Here is a 25169-nt window from a genome sequence, read left to right on the forward strand (position 1 = left end):
CTGCAGTAAAGAAGACAGCAGGGGCCCTGAAGGTTTCCAGTAATCACAGAGAAGAAGAACAGCCTTAATAAATGACAGAATCTTCCCTGGGAATGGGCGGGATGGCTCCTATCAGCAGCTCAGTTCCTTGGTCTGAAATTTCAGGCTTTCCAGACAAGTGGAAACCAGCAAATTCTCACTCTTGCCCCTCTCTAAGGACAAGAAGAGCTGAAGGAACCTTGTCCAGCCCTCTTCGAGGCGGCAAAAGTTTCTGTCCTTGTAGAACAACTTTTCAGCTCAGAAGGGATTCTTCACTAATGCTAAGACTATAATTCTTACTGGTCTTACAAAAGTGTCACCTCCTAAAATGACTGGACTGGGACTAGTTTAAAGCTAGGCAGTGCGGGATGTAAAGATTTGAGGACAATAGGAACATAAATCTGCCTTGAAGTCTCTTACCTGCACCCTGAACCAGGCAAATTTATTTGCAGGAAGTTCCAAAGCTACTTTCAGTATATGGTGCTGCAGAACAGGAGGGACCTCCTCTCGAAGGCCCTTTTCAGTGACAATACCTGAGGTTTGAAAGCAATATAATCAACTTTATTTCGGTATATCTTCCTGAGATTTCAGGAATACAAATCATTTAGGGTTTCAAACCACCACTGTGAGATAAGCTGGCAATCCACAGATTTTGATACCATGAGATCCCCAGACACACTATGATTGTGTTTGGCCAATTTAAGGCTGGAATCCAGCCCTCAGCAGGGAGAGTCTAACACCTGCCCCTGGCACAAGCCCATTGCTGGTGCATGGGAATACAAAATCTCTTTTATCAGTCTCAGCAACCCCAAAAAGCTGTGCCCTACAGGAAATAAAGAGGATGGATAAACTGGAGACCAAAATACGAATTTAAGTCAATAACAAATCTTAATGCTTATACTATTACAATATTTGTTACAGGCAACTGAACTTTACACTTGTCTCTCCCTACATCACTTTTATCATCTGCTCACTACAACTGCTTTGGCATAGCCTCAGAATTATTCACCTTACAAGTCACACAGCTGTGCAGAGACCCTCGCAGCATGCTCCAAAAAATTGTCCTGCCCACACTTTAACTGCAGTTAAGTTATATACAGAGATCAGCTGTAAAAAGCTTTGGTTTCAGTGTGCTTTTCATTGTCTGTGTAGAATCTTTGTCGTCCACATTAGAGAGAGAACGACAAATTTTAAAAATGCATCACTACAAATTCTAGGCAACAGTAAGACCAAACAATCAAACTGTACCAGCTGTGTAAAGCACATATTGCTGTTACAAGGTAGAAAAATATGCTGCCTTTGGAGTGTATGTTTCAATCAGGGCAAGGGGAAGGAACAGCAGAACTCTCAAGCTGGCATCTCAGAGAGGAAAGTTTCAAGATTAATTTACACCACAATTTTCTACAGTATCATCTGCATCAAAATTAACATTCAGGCTCATTTCATTACATTTGTTTGAGAATGACATTTTATCTTCCACTCTATTCAACTTTTTAATTTTATTATTTTACATTGTAACAAAACACACCATCAAAGAGATTTCTGCCTCATAAAAACGTGTCCTGCCTTTCGTCCATTTTGAAAAAGCAGACCAACGCAAGAAATAATGGGATAAACAGGATATGTGATTTGGTGAGTCACAAGTATACAAGCCAATTAAATATGCTTTGACAGGCGGGGGAACCTCACGCATGAGACAGTTGATTCTGAAGGGTTTTTTTGTTTAAAGCCCAAACTTTAATTAAGGCATTTACATAACTCCCATTCTTACACATCCCAGACCTGCCTAAAACACAGATAGTTGCTCTAGTTTGGTGGCCTACAAGCTCTAGCGGCCCACAGACAGCAATGATGCCCAAACCACTTTTTGCTCTCTCCTCCAGTACTGATTTTAAATGGCTGTATTTATTGTACCACAAGCAGTATTGGAGGATCTTGCCTACATCCCATAATTTGCGGCTCATCATCCTTACTGCATTAAGCAGGTACAGAACATCTCTGTTTACTTCTGCTGTATGAAGAGGAATACCCTCCATGAACATGACATCAGAGACAAAAATACAACAACACTGCTAAAATGCTTCCATATACAGATCTTCCACAGGAGATAATACCATACAGAATACTGTTGTTCTCCCCACATGCTGCCAAACTGTGATAAAATAATTCAAAACACAGCAAATGGAAAAAATACTTGAATATTAAAAGATTTTTCCAGAGGAGACTGGTGAATTAGCACGTGCTTCTCCCCCACCCCAAACTTTCTGTGAACTACCCTGTTAAAAAAAATTCCATCATTGCAGCTAAGAAGAGTTTGGAAATAACTTACTTATGTTGGATTGTTGACATAGGTCTAGGAGAATTACATACCCAAATCTCATTAAGAGTTGGACATGTCTTCCTCAGAAACATCAGAATTAGAACCCCATAAAGACCAAATTTTTGCAAGAATATGACACACAAGGAGGAAGACTGTAGGGCAACCTACCACTTTCAACAACTGAGTGTAGCAGAGCAGCTATGGAATTTAAGAGGGGAGAGTGCCAGAGCACTGCAGAAATATCAACAATAAATGCCAATACAACGAAGAAACTAAAATGGGTTACTTTTAAATAACAGTTTTTTCTCCATGTACTAAGAAGAGCAAACATTCCCTTCAGTTGTGGATTTTGTAAGCAGCCAGAGAAAGAAATGAAGGTAATAGAAATTACCCATCACATACCTTTTAGCAGCTTGCTAAAATCAAAGTTGCTCCGTGCTACCAAGTGGGGCACAACCTTCTGATAAAGGCATATGACCTGAAGCAGTGCAGCTTTCAGAAACAGTGTCTCAGCATCATCTGAAGCTAACAAAGCATTTACATAATTAGTTTCTCCTTCCTTCATACCAAGAGACCACAGTGTAGTACCTGCATTATTCAACATGAGAATTACTTACTTTATTTCCAATAGTCTTACATATGAAGTAATCGGTTATCTTCCTCATTAAGAAGAAGAAACAGAAAAAAAAAAGAATCCCCCATTTCCTTCCACAGCATTCCTGTGTGAATATTTTACAAACTAAACCAGCTTATTCAGTGCTTAAATTGGCATTTGTCATTTCTAATTTGATTCTAAAGTGCTCACACATACAAAAGACAATCTCAGCATTTTAACACTCACTGTAACAATCCAATCAATCCCATTGCTGTTCAATTTAAGGCTGAACAACAGAAAAAAGTGAAGGCAACAACATAGTCACGCTGCTGGTTTCCGGGGACTCTATTTTTAGTTAATGCCAGGTAGGTTTGACTGGGGAACTGCAGGAGACAGTATACTCATTTATTACTAATTTATTACTTCAGTTAAAGGTTTCTTTCTTTCCCTTCCCTCTTCAAAATAATACTTTCTCAATGTGACCTTTTGGCAAGCGGAAGACAACAAACATCTGTATGAGAGAAACACCAACTCCAGTTAAGGCAGCCGTTTACTTCTTAGGAAAAGCTGTTTCAACAGCTAAATATTCTTTTAGTTTATAAAATGAGGACGCATAAAAACTACTTGTTATCCAGTCGCTAATGAAAGGAAGCAAAATAAATTAAGGGTAGCCAAAACTTTTTTTTAACACCTACTTTTTTGCTGTTAACTGGGTCGCCCCTCAGGGAGCCATGAAGAACTGGATGGATGCCATACATAAACTTTGTCTTTGTTTGCCTGAGTCTCAACTACCATTAAAAAAGAATTCTCCAGTGGCCACAGTGCAAATAAAGCTGTAAAAAGTGAGCTGAGAGTAAGTGACACAGTATTATCACCATAGTGTGCAGAGAAACTACAGCTACAGTACTTTAGAGATTAGCTGCTCCATTGGTTTCAGCAGGCACTCTACCAAAGAGCCTCGGAGAGTCAGCGTTGACAGCTATTTTGCTGCCTGAAGCCACACATAGGACATACAGTGATAAACTCTCTGCTCCAGGAAGTCTCGCTGTGGAATATGCCCTGTGAAGGGCGTGAAACTGGCTGAAAATTTATCTTCCCTCTATAAGTAAAACATTGCAGGCTGCTAGCCAAGCTACAGAGAAACTTCCAGTTCCCTGCAATGGGACTATGAAAGCAAGTCCTTCAGGAGGGATGCTGGTTTCAAGAGAGGAAAACTGAAGCCTTCACTCCAACTCTCTGTCCCTCTTCGAACTCTTGCATGTTTTTACTCCTGTGCTACAAGTATTTGTATAGCCACAGTAACTAACTACTTGAAAAAAACATTATCTCATAGGAAAACACAGAAGGCAAACTAAAATTCCTCAAAAAATTATTTTTCAGTTTCCCTTCCTGTTTTATTGTGTGGCTGCGAAATACTCCTACTAGCATAAAAGGGTCAAGATCAGAAGGGTTAAGTTCAACAAGAGGAATTGCAGGCTCCTGTACCTGAGGAGGAACAACTCTATTTGCCAGTACGTGCTGGGGGCCATCCAACTGGAAAGCAGGTTGGCAGAAAAGGACCTGGGAGTCCTGGTGGACACCAGGTTGAACACGAGCCAGCGATGTGCCCTTGCCGCAGAGAAGGCTACCAGTATCCTGGACTGCATTAGGCAAAGCATTGCCAGCAGGTAAAGGGAGGTGATCCTTCCCCTCTACTCAGCTCTGGTGAGCCCACAACTGGAGTACTGTGTCCAGCTCTGGGCTCCCCATTACAAGAAAGCCATGGACATACTGGAGAGAGTCCAACAAAGGGCCACAAAGGTGAAGGGATTGGAGGATCTCTCCTACGAGGAAAGGCTAAGAGAGCTGGGACTTTTCAGCCTGGAGAAGAGAAGGGTGAGGGGGATCTCATCATTGTGTATAAATACCTGCAGGGAGGGTGCAAAGAGGACAGAGACAGGCTCTTTTCAGTGGTGCCCAGTAACAGGACTAAAGGCAACAGGCACAAACTGAAACACGAGGTTCTCTCTGAACATCGGGAAATGCCTTTTTTACTGTGAGGGTGACCGAGCACTGGCACAGGTTACCCAGAGAGGAGTGTGGAGTCTCCATCCTTGGAGATACTCAAAAGCTGTTTAGACATGGTCCTGGGCAACCAGGTTGAGGCAGGGGGGTTGGACAAGATGACCCCCAGAGGTCCCTTCCAACCTCAATCATTCTGTGACTCTGCGACAGCAGAAAGGCAAATTGCTTAACATCCTTGTAGCATTGTAGAAGCGTTCTTAGGCACTTCTGACACTGGTCAGAATTAAACTGCCCAAAGAACTGAACAAAGCAAAGATGAATACTAAATGCACAAGTGACATCTGGACTCTGCTGAAGTTAACTACCTTACGTGGGATGAGGATTTCACAACATCCATTCATGCACATGTAAGAAGGGGTAACTCCACCTGCTTTGCCTACCATGCTGTTCGGCAACTTCTGCTGACTCAGTCATCACCTTCACAGTGGAGATATCACTTTCCCTTTTCTCCTGTTGGCCATCAGGGTGTTCTTTCCCTTGCTTCAGAAGGGACTGCCAGGCAGCCACTATATTGTTCATGTCTGGTAAAAGCTAGAAGCAAAGAGAGTAAATTGCAATAGTTCTCCTGCATGAGACAAAGCTACTGTGATAAAAATATTCACAATCAACCAACAAGAGGATTTGCTGCTCGTCACAAAGGTTGTAACTGATCTTGTATGTAATTGGAAAAAGATCTGAAATCAAGTAGTACACTTTAATTTTTGCAGAACATAAATATTGGAAAGAACATCTTATTGAAAGGTTTCCTGTAAAAAAATTACATTTGGTTCTTTATCCTCGTGGTATATTTTCAACCCAAGTGCTACCTTGTCTAGCTAGTAACTTCTAACTCTGAATGAACTCTGCTGGCTACAATTTCCTTGAACCAGGAGAATTTGCTTCTGAGCCTGCTCTTGAAATTCACTTGCAGCACAGTAGCTGCCAATGTTACGAATCTGTCTCATAACAAAATTTTATTTGCATTTCCATCAGACAGCTTTGTTAGTAAATGTAATCTATTACCACACCAGTTATTAACACCTTTTAACCCCCAGCATTCCCCTCCCCCTGCCCAGAGATACTATCTCCTGGCTCACAGGCCACAACCTCTTGGGGAGAAAGTGCACAGGAGTAGTTATCTGCTGCAAAATGACTTTTGTTAGACCCCGATTTTCTTTTTACTTTGTACCTTGCTGATGGCTTCTCTGTATAGCTGTACGAATTCCTGCATCATTGACAGTGTGTAGATTTCTGACTTTTGCCAAGTTTCATCATTCAAACAGTACTCAATATTCTTCAAGGCTCTTCTCAGTACCATTGATACAAGTGACAGTATGCTGTGCTTTACTACTGTGCTGGGTAACTAAAAGAAGGAAGTTGAATTAATGACATTTCAGTGCTTCCTCTTATGCTTTCCACATAACCTGTACTCTGAATATATGTTAAAATTTGTTAACGAATTAATTACTTCCTAAACCTTGGTTTGCAGGGAAGAATCTGTAGGTTTTCAGATTCCCAACCTAAACCACTAGTGAGCATTAGCAGCATCGGTGCTTGTGAATAGCTCTTGGAAACAGTATCAATGCGTTTTAATTAATTTTCCAGTTCTTCCCTAAGACAGCTTTATGCTGGGAAAGAAAATATAAAACCTATGTAATTAACCAACTTAAGAAACTTCTTGGATGATCACACACATCAATCAAACGGTATTAACTCAGAAAAACCCACTGAAATATATAGACTGCTCTTACATTTAGTCCTTGGGTGAACATTATTTTATTACACACTGCAGGGACTGTTGTTACCATCACCATAGAAAGCAACCTGGTAAGAGGAATAAACTCTGAAGTCTTAAAAGAATTGGAAATCTCTGGTTGAGCCTCATAGATCTGAAATAAAAATAACAATTTAATCAACATTGATATAGTCCTGGAGAGAATAGGTTCTTTGGGGGAGCATTTCACAGAAGGGTTTTCACTTGTCAAAAGTAATGACAGCACTAAATACCAATTTTTATGCAGAAATGCTACAGAGCATCCCCCAGACTTCTATTCAACTAAATGGAACATCTGTATGTGACCTGCGTCCTTGCTAAAGGCCACCTCTTTTCAACAAACAGACTACAGATCCTACTTGCCCATTTTAAGCTAAAGAAAAGAGTCAGAGGAACACTCAAAAAGGACAAAAGGTTTTTCTTGCAGAGCTTCAATGTTGCTACATCTCAAAAAAATTTATCATCAACATGATGTTTCTCACCGCTTCTTATGCCAATTCCTTCTTTCTCGGTTCAGTTAAATGTTTATACAGCCTCCTGCTCCAAGTGTGGCTTTTTACCAAATGACCTTCCAACTCACTCTATGTCCACACTTTTTAAAGCAACTGTGGCTCTGAGCCATGGCTCATTTTCCTCAGCACCCACCGAAAACAGGATGCCATTTTCTCCTCTTCATTTACCATCTTCAATATTTAACAGCATCCTGCTGCTTCTTTTGTAACATACCTACAGTAATTGACAGTGTTATTTCAGAACCATTAAGTTCTTCCTGTTTACCTCACTTAAAACTCAGCCCCCTAACTTCCCCAGTGCTGGACTAGTTTGTTTTTAAAATCATTATTTATGAAATATTGTGCCTGCCTGCTTTTTAGAGATTTTAATAAACTCTAAAGCACTGTGCATTTACAGCTGTGAACACAATACATCTTCAGACATGTGAGTTTCCTCTGATACAGAACAGCTGCTTCTGAAACAAAACAAAAACAAACACCCACTCCCTGATTCCCAGCTCAGTTACTCTGAAATCAATGAAATCTTGTTGCTTTAGGAGGATCCTTCCTGAGGAAGACCTCAGCTAAATTCATTAATTCAGAGTTAGTTTATACCTAACATGGCCACACCACAGGCTGGCTGAGCTCTTTACTGCACCGTACCCAAATTGAAATGACTTTTACATTGGAATGGCATTAAAATATACATCTGTAATAAAAGCAATCAAAGGCAGGCTTACCAATCTCCTACCAAGTTCCCTGGCTTGGTCACTTTTCTGTAGGTCAGGAACATTTGACTTTATCATCTTTCCTATTACAATTTTGCATAAGTCTGCACTACTGTTTAACAAAAACAACTTCAACTTTTGGAAAAGAAAAAAAAAGAGTATTGGGATTGCATTTTTCTGTGGAGATGTGGTATGCGTCATTCATACTCTTACCTTTCTGAGTAACTTCAGATTGTCCATCCAAGCTGACTTCAGTCTAGGAACAAAGGAATACTGGGTCTCCTTAAAGTATCTATTCAATAAATCTGGGCATACTTTAAGGATATTCACCACGAGATCAGCAACCATGTCATCTTCTGTTGCAGTTTTTAAACCAAGCAGAAAGCGCAGAAGCACCACATTTCCTCCCCTATTGAAGACAAAAAAATAGTTTAAAAAAGAAATCCCTGTTTCAATACTTTACACACAGTGCTAACTCTGCAACTCCTGTAACTGTTGCTGGGGTAAATTCAAGGCAAGACCTTTCACACTGCTGGCATAATTTCTGAGTTTACACTCAGAAAAGTAAGAACTGAATCTACCCCCAGGTTTTCTGCATGACAAACAGTAATTAATTTTAATTAAAACCACAATGTTTCAGAAATATTCTAAACAAACTTCACAAAGCTAGAAGTGTAGAATTAAAACTTAATATTCAACTTGGAAGTATTTTCTGGGTCATTCAGTTCTTTTTTAAGTTTTCTCCCTAAACAAAGTGAGAATATCACAGATGCCAAATGAATACCAGTTAAAATTTTGCTCAAAGCAAGCAACAACCTGCTCTAGCACCACTCAGTACCAGCACTTGCTACTACAATCTAGTACCTTTCTTGCCCAGCTAATGTCATGAAGCATAAACTCACCCTATGAGAACCCCTCCATGGAATTACAAGAATCTCACTTATTTTCTCTATCAGTCATAACCTTAGTGCACGTGTATTTTAACTAGTTAGGAAAAAGAAACAGTAGGACAAATAGGTGCTTCCAGGTGTTGCAGGCCAAATTCTGGCACTACTGATATCAACGCCAGTGTTTTGCCTAAATCTGGGATAAACCACGTCCAGTTCTACAAAATGTAAATTAGACTAGATATTTCACCACCCTCTGGTTAACAGTGCAGCTTTGATGCTTTATTCTCACATAAAAAAAAAAACTATGGTCTAAAAACCACACCTTGCAGTAAGGGACTTGGTATTCATGGAGACGGCTCAGAGAAACATAACCATTGCCTAAGCCCCTATGAATAGGGCAGAGGACTCTACACTAGAACACAGAGATATAAGGAGATCCAACAGTTTGATATTGGGAAGCTTAAAAAAAAAAACAAACCACACAACAAAACCCCCAATTTATTTCTTCTGCCTCACAGAAAGAGAGACAGAAACAGAATTCAGTTAAGTTATGGCAAAAGCCTGGAAGGGCAGAAAAGATAACTAGTGTGGCCTCTCTATGTGCATAAAGCACACATACAATCTCAGCTATCTCACAACTTACTTGCCAGAAGTTCCGAGACTTGGATCATAGAAAGTTATGCCGTGTTTCAGAGAGCAGCAGACATCCATTAAGAAATTATGAACAATTTCCCGTACCATCATCTTTCCAACCTCTTCAGAACCTTGAGTCACCTATAAAAAGGTGTAAAAAAGGCATCTGATTTTTGTTATCACATAAGAAAATCTTACATCAGTGTCACTCTTCTCTGAATTTTATGAAGCTCCTTTTATACAGAAATGCTAAAAGATAGTTTGGCTTTTGTTCAGATTAACAAGACAAATTTCAGTTTCTGTACTAAACACATCAAATATTACAATATTTTTTGTTTCAAGGAAAGCAAACCTCCCAAACTTAGGTACATGTCTGTTATCTGCAGGCCATTACTGAGTTAGGGCTTTTTGCAAAGAAGTCAGACAGAAGAAGACAGAGAAAAGTCAAGCTAAAGAAAAGAAGTGATAGAAAACTTCCATAAATTGGGCAAGGCCAGCCTGGGATTGTGAAGTCAAGGACCTAATATTTAATCTGAAATAACCAACGTTCAACCTTGCAGACCAGGCTCACTATGAGAAAGTTCAGAAAGACCAAAAAAAATTAAAAAAAAAAATATCACTGAAACATTCAGCATAAAGCACGCGAAACAAGCACGTGTATGTTTTTTGGGCCAATTTGGGAGAAGATGGAACTTTAATACAGGGTAAGAAAGATAGATAGCTAACACACTGCATATGCCAATGCTTCAGGGAAATGTGGAGCATCAATGCCATTACAGTCACCATACAAAAATGGAAGAAGTGACTAAATATCCACGTCAAGCAAAAACTTTAAAAAGTGAACCCAGATTCCATTAACCTCTTACATCCAGCACAACTTAAGATCCCTGCAAATGAGAAGTCGCTTGAAAATTGTGGTTGGGAAATCACAAAGCGTATGACTCACAAGGACCGCACAGAATTGTAAGAATTTAAAATTATTCAAAACCAAAATGCATGTTTATGAATAGGGTCATGTATATGCATAGCTCCAAGCAGACACCTACTAGAAACAGATCTCCTCCAAAAAGCGCTTACAACACATCGGGATTAGAATGGCATAGGCATAAACATCCAGTAGAGGAAGGATAAGAAGGCAGTTGTTCAGTGTTAGAAGTTTTGAAGAAGAACAGTTTGACTTCTAAAGATCAAGCAGTAATCAATACAAAAATGAAAAGTCTGTAGCCAAAACCCAGTGGAAGCATAGAATTTTTTCTACTATTTTGCACTGGGTTTATAGCCATGCCTTAGATATTCCCACAGTGAAAGGGGGGTAAACAGAGACTACATGATTAAGAAAAATAAAAAAGCAAAAACGTAAGTTATTTATGAAGAAAAGATGACAAAACATCTGCAGTACTAACACACACACACCAGTTGCAGCCCTAGTCCTTGCCTCATCTATGAATTTAGGAATGTGATTTCATGGACCAGTAGAATCAATAACAGCTCAGCACTCAAAAATCCAGCCAGCCTCTCAGACAATGCAAGCTAAGTCTGGCAACCATCCTGGGACTTTAGCTCTGATATCAGATCAGTGTGTAGGATGGATATGAAGCATGCAGTAAGAACACTGCTTCAGATATATCCTCCTATAGAGACACAAATGTGTCTAGGCAATGGAATACAGTACTCACACCCAAAAGCCTCATTTCTCCCTGGTTAACAGATCTGCACTGCAGTTCTGGTAATCAGGGAGGGGGAATAAACCCTCCTTCTCGAGCGGTGAGAAGCAGCAGAAAGTCAGGGTTTCTTTTTAAGTAGCCTCAGCAGATCCCTCTTCTTGAACTCAACAAGGCTAGAGTAACTGGAAGCTATTTCAAAACCTGTGGGCTGCAGGAGAGGGCATGGAGGAAGAAGCAGGATAAGGACTAGGAGTTACAAAGAAATAAGTTACCAGACCTTTAAATCCCCAGGGCTGACATCAGTAATCCCATTCCACCGGTAAAGTGAAGCGATGTGAATCAACACCTCTGCAGTAAAAAAGCGCACCTTCTGGGTTTTGGTGATACTTTTATTTTGAACCACCTGAAAACAACAAAAAAAAAAATTGAACAGACAACTCTTCTATTTATGGAAAATTATCACAAAATAATGGCAAATTAGCAACACACTTCATTCTTCTAGTACACAGCTCACTCTCCTCAGTCCAGCAGACATAAGGTTCTGCCTGTCCTGTTAATGCTTCTTTCACACGCTCCTGCTCCCATCTTGACATGGTTGAAGCCATACGGCTCTACACCAACTTCTGCAAACACTGCATGTGGTGAGCAGGGTAGACTTTCAAGTTCAACTAAAAAGCACAGAACATTAATTTAGAGTAGCACAGCCACAGACTAGGATCATGGAAACCTGCTGGAGAGATGGTAGAACCCACTACAAATAAAGTTTGAATGAGAGGGAAAACACAGTGGAGGAAATTCTAAAAAGTTCTCCTACTGTTTTCTGCAGTACTCATTTTTTTAGTTCTAATTTTCCTTGCTAAACTAAAGAGTCATACAGTGTATTAGGTCTCACCAATAACGTAACAGTACATAATGTATGATTCCCACATGGGAAAATCTTTGTTTAGAAAACAAAGCTTCAAGGAGGTTTATTTTACATTTAAATGCTAGCTTTTTTCTCCTTCTCCTTCTTCTTCCAAGGTTATTGCAATAGAAAAATGAAAGAATACTTTTGAATTTAAATTGTCAGTTGTGAAAAGCCTGAGTCTGAGGCAGGCTCTTATGGTTACACTCTAAATTTGAAACTATACTTTCTTCATTCTCTCAACTGGTCATACAACAGCTTGTGCAACATTGCTACATTAATTCAAAACAGAGATTCAAAAATCATAGATACTGGAACTATAAACATTTTAAAAAACATTTTTATAGAAATAAAATAAAACTCTGGTGCACTTGCTGTACCCACAGCAGCAATAAACTGGTGCATCACAGTGAAAGAGTCACTATCGTACTCAGAAGCTAAGGAACAACAGAGCACAGGAAAGGCAGTCAAGACTAAACCAACTCTCACACCTTTCAGCAATTCCTGCTTTGAAGTTTTCTGTCTCAACCCTGCTATATCAAGAGGTTATTTGTCTGCTATGAAAGAATCAAAAAGAACAACTTCAAAGAGGAGCAGACTTACCTCTCCAACAGTACTTTCTGACAGCAGGTGGTATGCACCCTTCCTTTTTCACAAAAACTTCTCTCATTTTGGGAAGAAAATTTTATCATAAAACTTACCTTTTCCTCTACCCCACCAAGAAATACCTGTGACTGAATTTATCTCCTGCAGCAGAAATTTTGCCATATTAACAGCAAGCAAGTCCAAAGACCAACTAACCAGGACCACAGGACCTCAACAGAGCCCTGCCAAGACTGGTTGGGAAACAGTACCCCACACCCTTCAACTGCAACCAGACAGCTTGTAGAAACCCATTTCATGGCACAGTCCCCATACTAAAAACACACAAAATCCTTTTTCTCCTGGAAAGAAGATTGTACAGCATTACCTAGTTCAGAGCTAACAAAGCTAGTCAAATCTAGCTGACCTCCCCATTTCAGCATTAGACACATTAATCGAAGGACCAATCTTACTGTCACGGTCACTGGACACAATGACTCTAGTTCTTTTGACCTTCAGGCTTGACACTTGTGCAATTGCAACCCATGAAACAATGGGAATCAGTTGGACACCACACACTAAAGATGAGCTGAAATTAGCATCCAAGTACAAGCTATGCAATGACTTCCTTTAAAAGAGGGCATTAGAAAAGCATAAAAAGCTTCAGTCCCGAAATTGTAATACAGCGAAGCTATCAACCTTCAATATTATCAGTAATGGACACACTGACAAACTTGCAGCAGCAGCACAGTGCCAACATCTTAAAGAGCTGTACATTTTATGAGAAATTACTGCAAAACTGTTCCAGCAGCAAAGAAAATAGAAAACAAGAGACAACACAGTTTCAAGGGTATACCATACCTTAGTTCTCAGTGTGGAAAGCAGGAGATTGACAGTAGAAACTTTGTCTTCCTTTATTTCAGAGCGAAGAATATCTGGAATGAAATCTAAGAAGACATTTCAAATGTTAAATGAAAATGTGAAAGCTATTTTCACACTAAAATGCTTCGGGGAATTCATACCCATTTCTCTTCAATATTATATTATTCACCTTGGTGTTATATTTAAGGATGAACCAAATGGCTGCAATCAGAGTTCAGAAGGATAATCTGTCTGTAACTAAAGTGATGAACAAGTAATGCTGCCAAACCGACTCTCATCGTAACTAGCTAATTTGCCAACTTGGTTATTAACAGTTATTGCAACAGCATCTGTCAACTTCAAATATATTTTATGCCCTAATGTGCTATGCAGTATTTAAACTTGAGTAAATGCCTATCCTTTCCATTGAAGGACTCACAATTGTTTCACTGAGTGATTCTCAAATGTTTGGAGGTTACATCTTCAACCACATGCATCACTTTTTGGCTCACCTGTGCATCCCAAAATTAAAGAACTTCAGTTTACACAGAACTTCAGTATCTTACAGGGGAATGAAAGCCAGCTGCGCTGACTGGGTCTAGGTTTGTGCACTGCCACTCCCTGTTCTAAAAGAACTGAACAACTGCAAGCAATTAAAGGAAATCAGCAGCCTCCAGGGTAGCATGAACAACAGAAGTAATGATGACTTACTCTTAAAAAAAAAAGTATTTCTAGATCCTTTCTGAATTCTTTCATAGGCTTACCAAGGGTCATCATTCACAACTTGAGAAATATCATCAGTAGATTTCAAACCACTAACGTCAACAGAAGTTTTACATTATCTTCAGCACATAAGGGATCAAGTATTAATCAAGTGTTTGTAAGATTCAACTTTCTGGATCCTCTTTTTTGTCAGTCATGTTTGACTCCCTTCTCTAAGAGACATGGATGTAACATACTCCTGGACTGCACTCCTGTGGAATGCCTCCACAAAGGATGCAAAGCACATTACATTGGCCTTCTGAATCATTGACAAAAACCAGTCTAATGGAGTACACAACAGTTGTCCTGCATGAGAACAGAAAGGATACTAAAGTATGCACAGTCTTTAACACTTTAAAAATATTTTTTAATGCAACGTATCCACTATTACTGTGTTACGAGCAAGGCTGGAGGCCATGAAGTTTTTTTCTGTTTATTGAATCTATGGCCTCAAAGTTATATTTACTTTTTTTACATCTGTGCCACCAAGGGCTTCCTATTTTTGCAGTTTTTGCAAACATTATCCACAAGCAGAAGAGGCACTCACTAGAATACTGAAGAAGTTTAAAGCTGTTCAGCTAAGATTAAAAATACGTATTTTGTATCTTTTTAGTGCTGTTTAACTGGTTCATGTTTTGAATTAGCTCATATTTCTCATCACCTATAAAAGACTCTGCCTTAAAAAAAAAAAAAACAACAAAAAACCCCAAGCAATTATGAAGTACCTTTTAATTCCAGCACCTGTATCAAGATTGCATTGTCACCAGCAATTAAAAAGGAGAGAGCAAACTGAATATAAGCCATACGGACATCAGTTCTCCCCTAGAAAAGACAAAAGGCACTGTTAGCATACAGATTGTACACAACTGCAAAATTAATACTGCAACAATTGATTATCGTTATAAGTACTATAAACAGGTAAATTAAACAACCTCTATAAACATGTTGCATATAGCCAGACACATATATTTATATGCAATACATCCACAGTATATTCATTTGAAAAACTTTTTGTGCTTCTTGTGTTAAGCAGATCAAAGTCTGTTAAAGTCACCATCAAAAAGGAAGTTGTCCTAGTTCACATACTTTTCAATTCTCAAGATAGGAGATAGGCTGTAAATAAAAAAGAATAAAATGTTTCATGCCATACCCTTGTGCACACATCACTGAACATCCGTACTTCTGCACTACTTGATACACTGGTGAATCCACAAAAATACCCAAGGATGGTAATGGCAGTAGTGCTGCTACAATTTCTTACTATACAGGCTTCCAGAGCAGTGCTAGTCTCAGGGACCCCTGCTGCTCATTGCCACTTCTGAGCTGCAGTGCATTACTCCCATCCCTCAGCTAATATAGCTGCTCACGCAGCTATCTGGGTCATGCAACTAAGACTGGCTAAAAAAATTCAACAAGCTCTTAAAAAAGAGGCTAATATCTTGTAAAACTACAGATTCAGGCACAGTGGAAGTAATGAAAGCTTTGCCTAGAAAGCATCATAGGATATGAACATGACTTGTAATTTTTTGAAACTTACATGAAACTTAATTTTGGACAGTAAAAATTCCTGAAAGAAGATACTGACTAGGTTAAACAGAAGGCAGAAGTGATTCATGAAAGGTTGAAAGAAATAAAGTGAAAGAAATGAGATTTTGCTGTAAGCTTTGGGCCTGATATTTTTGTATTAAAAAAATCACCTCTGATAGCCAGTTGTGACATAACAATTTCACTGACAGCTGAGCAAGAGTAAGATCTTCAATTCGTTTCTGGAAACTTTTTTCCTTTACCTTACTTGCATATCTAGTAAGCTCGTGGTCAAAAGACTACCTACGTCCAAGTATTTTGATTTAAGGGGTGGAGGCACACCTAAAGATAACTTCTGCAGTAAGGTCAAAACCCACGAAGACTGACATTCCCGAAATTGTTTATATATAAAGCAATCAAGCAGAAGGCAAAATACAAACACACACCTTTCTCCCCGACACCACCTTTTACAGTGTCATTTGTCACCACAGATGGCACAAACCCAACACAAACGTACAAGTTCTGCAAGTCATCCTTAAAAAACTAGAAACAATCTATCAGCATTGAAAATAGTACTGGATTTATTATACACTTATATTTGGAATGAAATATAAATAGTCTTGTTCTGAAACACTGGTTCAGGTTAACCCTGATTATTTTTAGCAAATGGAGAGGAAACAAGAAATAGTTCCATTGGGAAAAAGAGGAGTGACTTTTTCTACTCACTTCCATATCCTCCTTAAGGATTCCTGCCAAGGGATTGTTTAAACCTGGTTATACTTTCAAGTGTAATTATTCTGACTGTACTAGTACTGGGCAAAATCCTCCCTCCATTTCTACAACTGAAAAACCTCCGTTTATCTCAGTGGGCCAAACTGCAATCCACGCCTTTGAAAAAAGAATGAGCTCTTCCCAAACACATCACTGAATAGTTTTCAGAAGTTTACCGTCATTTTCACTCCATTTTAGACACTAGAAGTGTAGCCCACAGAAACTATACATTTATATTTCACCACAGCTTATTAGAAACAGACAAGGCGCTTTTAAGTTTTGCAGCAAATTCTACAAAGCAGTGTAAAAATAAGGTTATCCTGAGGAGGTCTGCACCCGACAAGATGAGAAAGACCAGCATGGGATGGAAAATGAAGTAAGCAGGCCAGCTCTCCCACTATCGCAAATACTCAGAAACATCCCCTGGGGATTTCCTATATAAGTAGATGGAAAGCTCTTGCCCCACAGATCAGTTCTGCTGCCAATTAGAAACAATCAAGAAGCATGTCAGCCTGACACAGGACAGGAAGAAAGAGTTAAGTTCTTGCAGATGAAAATACAGCAAAGAGACTTTGGCAACAGCTTAGTTTTAAATACTTGGCAGAGGAAAACTGATGGAGCGATGGTGCAGCATTTCATGGCACACAGCAGCTTAATTTACCTTTTTACATCTTTTTTTCAATAATCCAGGCAGAAACTTATTATTGAAATCAAAATGGCTATACACATCCCTTGCTGAATCTGGGCCCTGAGCCACCATTGCTGATAACAGGGTAAGGCACACTCGGCTCAGCCTAAAACAAAAGGCAGAGGAAAACCTGCAGGTTATTTCCAGGATGACAGTTATACAAACCACCAAATCAAGAGATTAAATTTTAAAGACAGACCTTTTTCCTGTAAAAGAAATTATCCCACTCCACCTCCAACATCCACCCAAGCCTTCAGAAGTTTCAGGCATGACGCAGTTCTGAGCCAGTCCCAACACAAGCCATCAAGATAGCCGTTAGGAAAGTATCCCCAATCATGTAAAGCTCTCACTGCAGTTGATGGGAGCTTTAGTTGAATATGTAACCAAACATTTTAATTACCATCACACTATAGATTTAGGCCAAACACAGATCATTCCCTTATTCACAAAGAACTTCGATCTTCTTTGTGAACAGCCTATTTCTACAAGCACATTTCTTGGACAGACCTCCTTATCATGCAAACGCTTATGCGCTTTACTGCCACAAGCAGGTCCATAGGAGTCATAGCTGATGCTGAAGTTAAGGACACACAGAGCGTAGGCCAAAGTTAAGACTGCATTTTTTGTGTTTTAGCTGAATGACAGAGCTTTTCTTCAGTTTAAGTATGCAGCATGGTCTTGTCATGAAGTAAATCCCAAGATCTACACTCAGTTTTGATTCTTGCTCACTGATCACTGGGAAAATTTGCCTGAGAAAATGGAACATAAGTTAAAACAATTAAACCCATTATTTTAGGCAGTGATAATGGCAACTGGGAAAGAGGGGAGAAAGAAGAAAGGAATGCCTATTTATATTCTTCGCAAAAATTAAGTAGCAAAGAGAGGCTGGATATTCACTTTATAAAGTAGGATAAAAGGAATAAAATGCCAAAAATTAAGAACTCCTAAATTCGTGGGAGTCTGTCATTTATTTCAATGGGAACATGACAGGGCCATCGGATACAAGTCTGCAGACCTCCATCATCTGAATATCCACTGCCCATTAAGGGTTTGGGAATCTGTCCATCACGTTTCATTCATGGACAATCTGTAAGAAAGCCATGTGATTAAAGCAGAGATCCCATCTAGACATACCACCACAATAAAATTCCTTTGCACATCAAAGAGGTAGCACTGAAAAAGCAGAGCATACACCATCAGAATACCATCAGATATCCACAGCCTCCTCTATGCAGGTTCTAGAATGACTTCTCCAAAAGCTGTAATCTTTAAAGGCTAACAAGAAGTGTAGATCTTGTATAGTTTCAAAGTTTATTTACAATATACCTATCCATCTGTATTTGGGATTCTATGTACAGTAAAATCAGCTGAGTGGTGCAGGAAGCATGGTTATGTCCACGAACCTGAAAGCAGAAAATGCTTTTCTAATTTTGGCCTCTCCAAAGACTGTCCTGGTTTGAGGTAAAACAGAACCAATTTTGTTCAGTAACTTTACTTCTTAGCTGGGCCTCTTCTAACTACTGAAATTAACTGCATATTGTGCAGACAGTGTTCACTCTCTCAGAGTGGTAAGACCAATTGTTTACAGCTGATGCCCAGGCATGGTATGCAGAGAGGCTCATGCTTATATTTATTGCTATAACAGCCAAGGCCAACCAACTTTGTTATTTGCCCCGTTGGAGGGTCAGAAGCAGAAAAGCATAGTGGGGTCCCACCTGCAGGGAGGAGCGGACAGGACAGGTGACCCAAAACTGACCAACAGGGTATTCCATCCCATCTGCCTCATGCTCAGTATAAAAGCGGAGGGATCAAAGGGTCAGCTCTCTCCTTTCAATGGCCGACGTCTGAGGAGGACTCCGTTCATCTGCCTGTGATCCCAATCCTGAATGCAGATCCAGAATCCAGTTCCCGTCCATCACTGAGTCCAGCCTGGGACCACCCCAGGGCCAGCCAGTGTTGTGACTGTCATCTCGGGAGCTTGATACAGTTTTGTATATACTTCATTATTTCTTTTTATTTTATTATTAATATTTCATTAAAGTAGTTTAGTTCCTTCTAAACTCATATGTCCCTTTTTCCCTCCTCTGCCTCTCTCTTTGAAGAGGGGTAGAGGGGAGAATCTGTCAGTCCCATCTGGGGTCCTCCAGATCCCTAGTAGCCGATTTGGCCTAAACCACGACAGACCGAAAGACAAGCCATCGGCCTTGGACAAGTCATTTACAGTCTCTATTTTTTTCTCTCCCTTCTCTTCCTCCCAGGTTTGTATTAAAATGTCTCTGGCACTTGGAACTTCTCTCACCCTGTCCACAGAGCATGAAGAAATGGTTTAGACTGGACTAGATAATACATGAGTGCTTTAATCAGCCTAAAATGGCCTTAGATTTAACAGGCAGGAAAAGGCAGTCTGAAAGAAAAAAATCTATTATAAATGTGGAAATCTGACTACAAAAAATACAGTGAAATAAAACATGAGCAGCTCTTTTTGCCATCACAAAACAGACTGCTCAGCCTCTGTGAACTACAAGAAAGCTTGTTCCTCCCTGTTCCATGCAGTACGTTTCACTTCACAAACCAAGTAGCATTAAAATAACAGGACTCAAGATACCATCCACTTTACCTCTCACTAGGAGAGGCAGAACTGATGAAAGCTACAGCTTCAGGAAAGTATCATATAGCATTAGAGTGTGTTATATCAGAGCTTCCACCTTGCAAAGAGCTTCCACCTTGCAAAGACTCCACAATTATTTTATGCAATTATTTTATGAAATGTGGAACAGTATCATTAAATAAAGGTGTATTATTAGCAGTATGTCACACTGAACTTTGCAAAGTCTTGTATACATGTGCAAGACCCAGACTGCCCCTCGGGATCAATTCAGAGCAACTGAAAGAGATCTCCACAACAGTGTAGAGAAGACTTACCTGTGATTTTCAGAATACAAAGCAGCATAGACCAATCTCATGTAGGAATGGATCAATTTTTTGACTATGTTCATTCCCACAACAGAAAAATGGGAGAGGTCACTGGCTGTCCTCAGTAAAATGGCCTCTAGAGCTTGAAAGATTAATAACATCTGTAAGATAATAGAGACATGTTAATATCTGACAATATCAGGTATGGCTTAAAATTATTAGCTGAGCAAGAGTAATGAACACTGTTAAAAGAAAGAGTAACCCCACCACAAGAGGAAAGCTCCCACATATGAAGTGGAAGTTAAATTCCAAATTCTCTCCCAAATTAATGCTGCTTCTTCTAAAGGATTAGTTCTGAGAGTGCAAATTTTCAAGGAATCCCCTATACAAATACTATATCAAAGACTAGAGAACAACAGGAGGTCAGCCAACTCCTCTTTTTTTCCGTTACTAAACTCAAGAAATTCAGTAGTAGGGAGGGACAACCTCCACTGGAAGCCCAAGCCAACATGCTGACTGAAGGCCTGGATAAATAAAACTGAACGTAAAAAAGGGTCCCTTCACACGTGAATTGAGACCTACATGAACGATTCACCTCCATATGCACAACAGCCACTTCTGGGGATGCAAACACCAACTACAGTGCAAACCTCAGCACAGGCTGATGGACCTTGAAGGCCCTTGTCAAGCTGCAGGCCAAGGTCTGCGGCTAATGAACCAATGCTTTAAGAGACACCTGCTAGTAAGTGCACGATGAAACATGCTGAAGAAAACCATCTGAGCTGCTCCAGTCTTGCAAATAACTCCTAGATGAGTCCAGAGCCCACACAGCATTGGGACAGTATTCATTACGAGTATTAGCCTCTGTTGGTAAAAGGATCTTACAGAAAGCAAGAACATTGTGTCACTGAACATGACAGGTCATCATCACACAGAAGAAAGTGATAATCTAATGCAAAGACCTACAAGTGGAGGTTAAAAAAAACACTATCCAATTTCACATTGTAAGCAGATTTAAGTTAATAATGCTGCCACAGTATACACAGTGAAAAGTTTTTTTAATTCTTTAGTTTATTCATTATATTCTGATGAGGAAAAACTGGGTCCAGCTCAGATGAGAAAAATGAGGTCAACTTTACCAGTGGCTTCCTAGAAATACTGACATATCAGGGAGATGTTTAGTTACCTAAAAACAATTACTTTCACTGGACTATGTTGTTTTTCCTTGTATAACTGCTTCTGTCGACCCCCTTATTTCATAAATGGTCTTTTCATAACACTTAAAGAACTTTAACAGCTTGATTTTGGCAGAACTACTCATTGGGTGTATCATTAAATCCAGGACCATCTTTGCACTGAAAAGGACATTTCCTACTTGATCAGTCCTTCCGCCACTGTGATTTCCAGAAAAAAAAAAAAAAAAGGCGAAAAAAACCAACCAAACCCATACCAAATTTTCAGAGTTATTTATGCCACAAAGCATTTCTTTAGCAGTTCCTCTCCCAGTCAGGACGCACGCTGCCAGTCATTCAACTGCAACACCCACAGCCAACTTACCTCACTTTCAGGCTTCCTTTCTCCATCCAGAAGCTTAAATATTTCGGCACACTCCATGGAAATTTTTACGTATCCCTCCACGACATCGTATATTTCAGGCGACGGCAGCGTCTTAGCAACGGAGACGAAGGTCTCCAGACCTGCAGTGACAGAGTTTCACCGGGGAGCCACAGGCCCGGCCGGTGACACGCTACGAGCCCCCGCCCCCACCCGGGCCCGCACACGCCGCCGCGGCCGCCCGGGCTCTGCGGCAGGCCATTATAGTAATAGCATCATCATCGCCATCATCATCGTCATCCCCACGACGTCGCTCTGGGGACAAGGAGAAGCCTCCGGGCTCCCCGGGGAGCCGCTCCAGCCCCTGCTGCGCCGGTGGAGCACGCCTTTACCTCAGGAGCACGCCGCACCCACCCGCCCGGCCCGGCCCGGCCCGGCCCGGCCCCTCACCCTTCCCGGCGGTGGCGGGGTCCCGCAGCAGCGCCTTGAAGCGGGTGCCGTTGAACTCCTCCTCCTCCTCCTTCTTCTTCTTCTCCTCCTCCTGGTCGCGGCAGGCCCGCTTGGCCGCCGGCGGGCCAGTCGCAGGCACGCCGCGGCGCTTCACCGCCATGGTGCTGCCACCCCCGCACCCCGCCAGGGCCGCCCCGGAAGCGGCAGCGCCGCGTCCCGGCAGGAAGAGCCGGCGGCAGCGGCCTCCTCCCCGGCGCGGCCCCGCTGCTAGCGAGGAGCCGGGGGGGTGGCGATGCGCCCGGCCCGGTGGAGCGGGACTGGGCCTGGGCTCTGAGGGAGCGCGGCCGGGCGGGAGCAGCGGGGCCGGGCGTCCCCCGCCGTGAGGAGCCGAGGCCCGGCTGCAGCGTGTACGGGCAGCCTTCCCAGCCCCCACCAGCCACGGGCCGATCTCCCTCTGTGAGATTTCCCGGCCGTCCTGCCCGGCCGCCTCCCCCGGCCTCCCCCCTTTTCGGGGCTTTCCAGGTGGAAAACGGCCACCGGCGTGGTTCTGTGAGGCAGCCGCGGGCACCGGGCCGCGCCTTTCTGCTGAGGGACCTGTCCCTCTCAGGCATTGCAGCTGACTGTCCCCTGCCCAAAAGTGCCCCCTGCGTGTGGTTATTGCGTGTCAGCCGCCCTCCCGGTGGGGCATTCAGTCCCCCGGGGGAGAAAAGCAAAAGTGCTTCCTACGTGTGCGGGCATAAAAGCATAAACTGCCCTTTGCGTAGTGTGTGTATGCGTTTGGTTGTCAGCGCAATCAGTGCCCAAGTGGACAGAAAGCGTTAAAAATAGTTGTCACACCTTTTCTTTCCTCCCACTTCTCTCTTAGGCTGCTTCGGTTGCCTCATTTGAAGTGCACCCACATGGTCCCAAGCTGGTACATCCAAGGGGTGAAAGCTTCTGGAGCCGGGGGGCTTCAAAAGCAGAGCTCCAGCACAGCTGTCTCTCATCCACCGCTGCTTGCAAGGCCAAGCAGGTTTTTTGTCTCAGCTGGCATCACGGGTTCACAGGACTGCAGTCCCATGCAGTCCTGAACCAAGGAGACACAAACTTTGGAGTGGAAGGGGAAAGCACGGGATGCCAGGAGCAGGGAGGGAAGAGAACTTCATCAGATAACTAGGGAAAAGGTAGAACGATTGGCATTTGCAAAAGCAATAGCCATAAACTGCTTTCCGATTAACAACCCATGTTTCTGTTACCTTTTTAAACCTGTCTGGTTAAAAAGTCTTACATAAACACTAACAATTACAAACAAATAATACAAGGGTAGTGGTCACCTGTCAGCCTGTGAAGCACATTACTCAATGTGGCCAAATATATTGTTCTCTAGACTTAAATTGGAGAGGTTTCGCTTTCAGCAAGAGATTTTCCAGGAGAAGCACAGTGATAAGGAGGAATAGAAAAAGTCTTGTTCCAACAAACTGTTAGATACGAAATGCCAACAGTTGAAACAGTAGTGGAAGATAAAGGAGATTTTTATATGAAGCCAGTTAGAGAAAATGAAAATCAAATTGAGAGATCTATCCAAAGTGGATTCTTTTTCCTATTTACAAGTAAAAAAAGCAACATTAATATTTTTCTGGGTTTTCCTGACATGAGATTTTGTTAAAACTGTTTTTTCAAACAAAACACTGTTAAAAAAAAAAGTGATCCAGAAGAGGGCAATATTAACAGCCATTCTAACTCTTCGGATGGACAAATGCTTTAATGTGGTGGAAGATGCTGCATTATTTTGAGAATGGGTGGTAGGGTAAAATAAAAGAAGGTGGAGTTAGAAAGCACAAAAGGCTAAAATGAAAGGTGTACATGAGACTGGGGAAAAAAGGAAACGTGACAGTATTACTTGCTAGATGCTAAGTCCAAGGGGTTTTTTAAAGTAACTTAGAAGAACAAAGGCTAAAAAGCATCTTGATGCTGCTAGTTACATCATACTCCAAACTCTGCTAATCATTTGTGATATTTCCAGAAATATTTAAATTTTAACTCAGTAGATTTAAACTATTTTTCTGCTTGTTTTGATGGCAGTTTCATTTGGAATTCACCATAGTATAGCAAATTCTGTGCAAAGGCACAGACTGTCCAGTTCTTCCATAAAACCTTATTGATGGGTTGTTCTGGATGATGGGAATCCTTTGTTTCAACCTTACGGTTTTCCTGGAAATTAAATGAAGGTGTGCAGATACACAAATACATTTGCAATTCCAGAAACTGGGGGGCACGTAATATGGAAATTAAATAACATTCTCAAGAGGGATTTGTTTTGTTTGTAAGGGGAAGAAAAGGAAGGCTAGAGCTAGTAGAACGGAAAAGAAATGATTTAACACAGATTTTAAAAGGCTCAAAGCACCCGTACTGATATCATCCAGGTAAAAGTTGTAATTTTCAGACTTATGAGCCTGGCCACTATCATCACACCATATTTCATAGGATATGTAGTATCAAAGCATTACTGCAAAATGCTAGTGAAAATTATTTTAACTTCAACTTTAAATTCAATTATTCTCTCCCCTCGCTGCCTGAGTAGCTGTCATAGGCTTTAATGACAATGGTGAGGAAGACTGTTAGTTTCTCTTCAAGCCATATTACTTCCATGTTCTTGCCGCAGTGTACTTTGAAGCTATGTCCTTTTCTTTCTCTATTGTATCTATGACAATTTTCCTCCCTCAGGTCTGTTTTTTGGCAGGCTTGATTCCTGGAGGCCCAATGGAAGAATGAGACATCAAGCTCAGACAAAGTTCATCTGCTCTGTTGTGCCTACATGTTTAACAGATGTAAGCAGTGAATGAGTCAAGTATTAATTTGTGAGCTGCACAGTTTTCAGTAAATTGAAATGTACTTCTGTGATTCTTGCCAGATGAATATATAATCATATCCAAGATACACATTGCCCCTTTGGCATTTGCAAGTCTGAAAACTAATTCCCAGTCCCTCACATGAACCTTAGCTCTCGCCCTTGTTCAACGAACAG

General features: G+C 41.0%; 1 protein-coding gene across 1 annotated transcript in view; it reads right to left on the reverse strand.

Annotated features, from left to right (window-relative positions):
• URB1 (URB1 ribosome biogenesis homolog) overlaps positions 1-22476 on the reverse strand; it is a 56565-nt gene extending 34089 nt beyond the window's left edge. Inside the window, exons 1-14 of the mRNA XM_082485535.1 lie at positions 22166-22476; positions 21719-21858; positions 20171-20322; positions 17222-17354; positions 14991-15087; positions 13504-13589; positions 11434-11559; positions 9503-9633; positions 8183-8378; positions 6728-6865; positions 6166-6339; positions 5378-5528; positions 2741-2863; positions 439-551 (exon numbers count right to left, since the gene is read on the reverse strand). Of these exons, the coding sequence (XP_082341661.1) occupies positions 439-551; positions 2741-2863; positions 5378-5528; positions 6166-6339; positions 6728-6865; positions 8183-8378; positions 9503-9633; positions 11434-11559; positions 13504-13589; positions 14991-15087; positions 17222-17354; positions 20171-20322; positions 21719-21858; positions 22166-22325 (1920 nt within the window). The 5' untranslated portion in view covers positions 22326-22476. The remainder of the gene's footprint in view (positions 1-438; positions 552-2740; positions 2864-5377; positions 5529-6165; positions 6340-6727; positions 6866-8182; positions 8379-9502; positions 9634-11433; positions 11560-13503; positions 13590-14990; positions 15088-17221; positions 17355-20170; positions 20323-21718; positions 21859-22165) is intronic.
• Between the last annotated feature and the right edge of the window lie 2693 nt (positions 22477-25169).

The sequence above is a fragment of the Vanellus vanellus genome (genome assembly GCF_965231255.1).
Source record: "Vanellus vanellus genome assembly, chromosome: 1".
NCBI classification, from domain to species: domain Eukaryota; kingdom Metazoa; phylum Chordata; class Aves; order Charadriiformes; family Charadriidae; genus Vanellus; species Vanellus vanellus.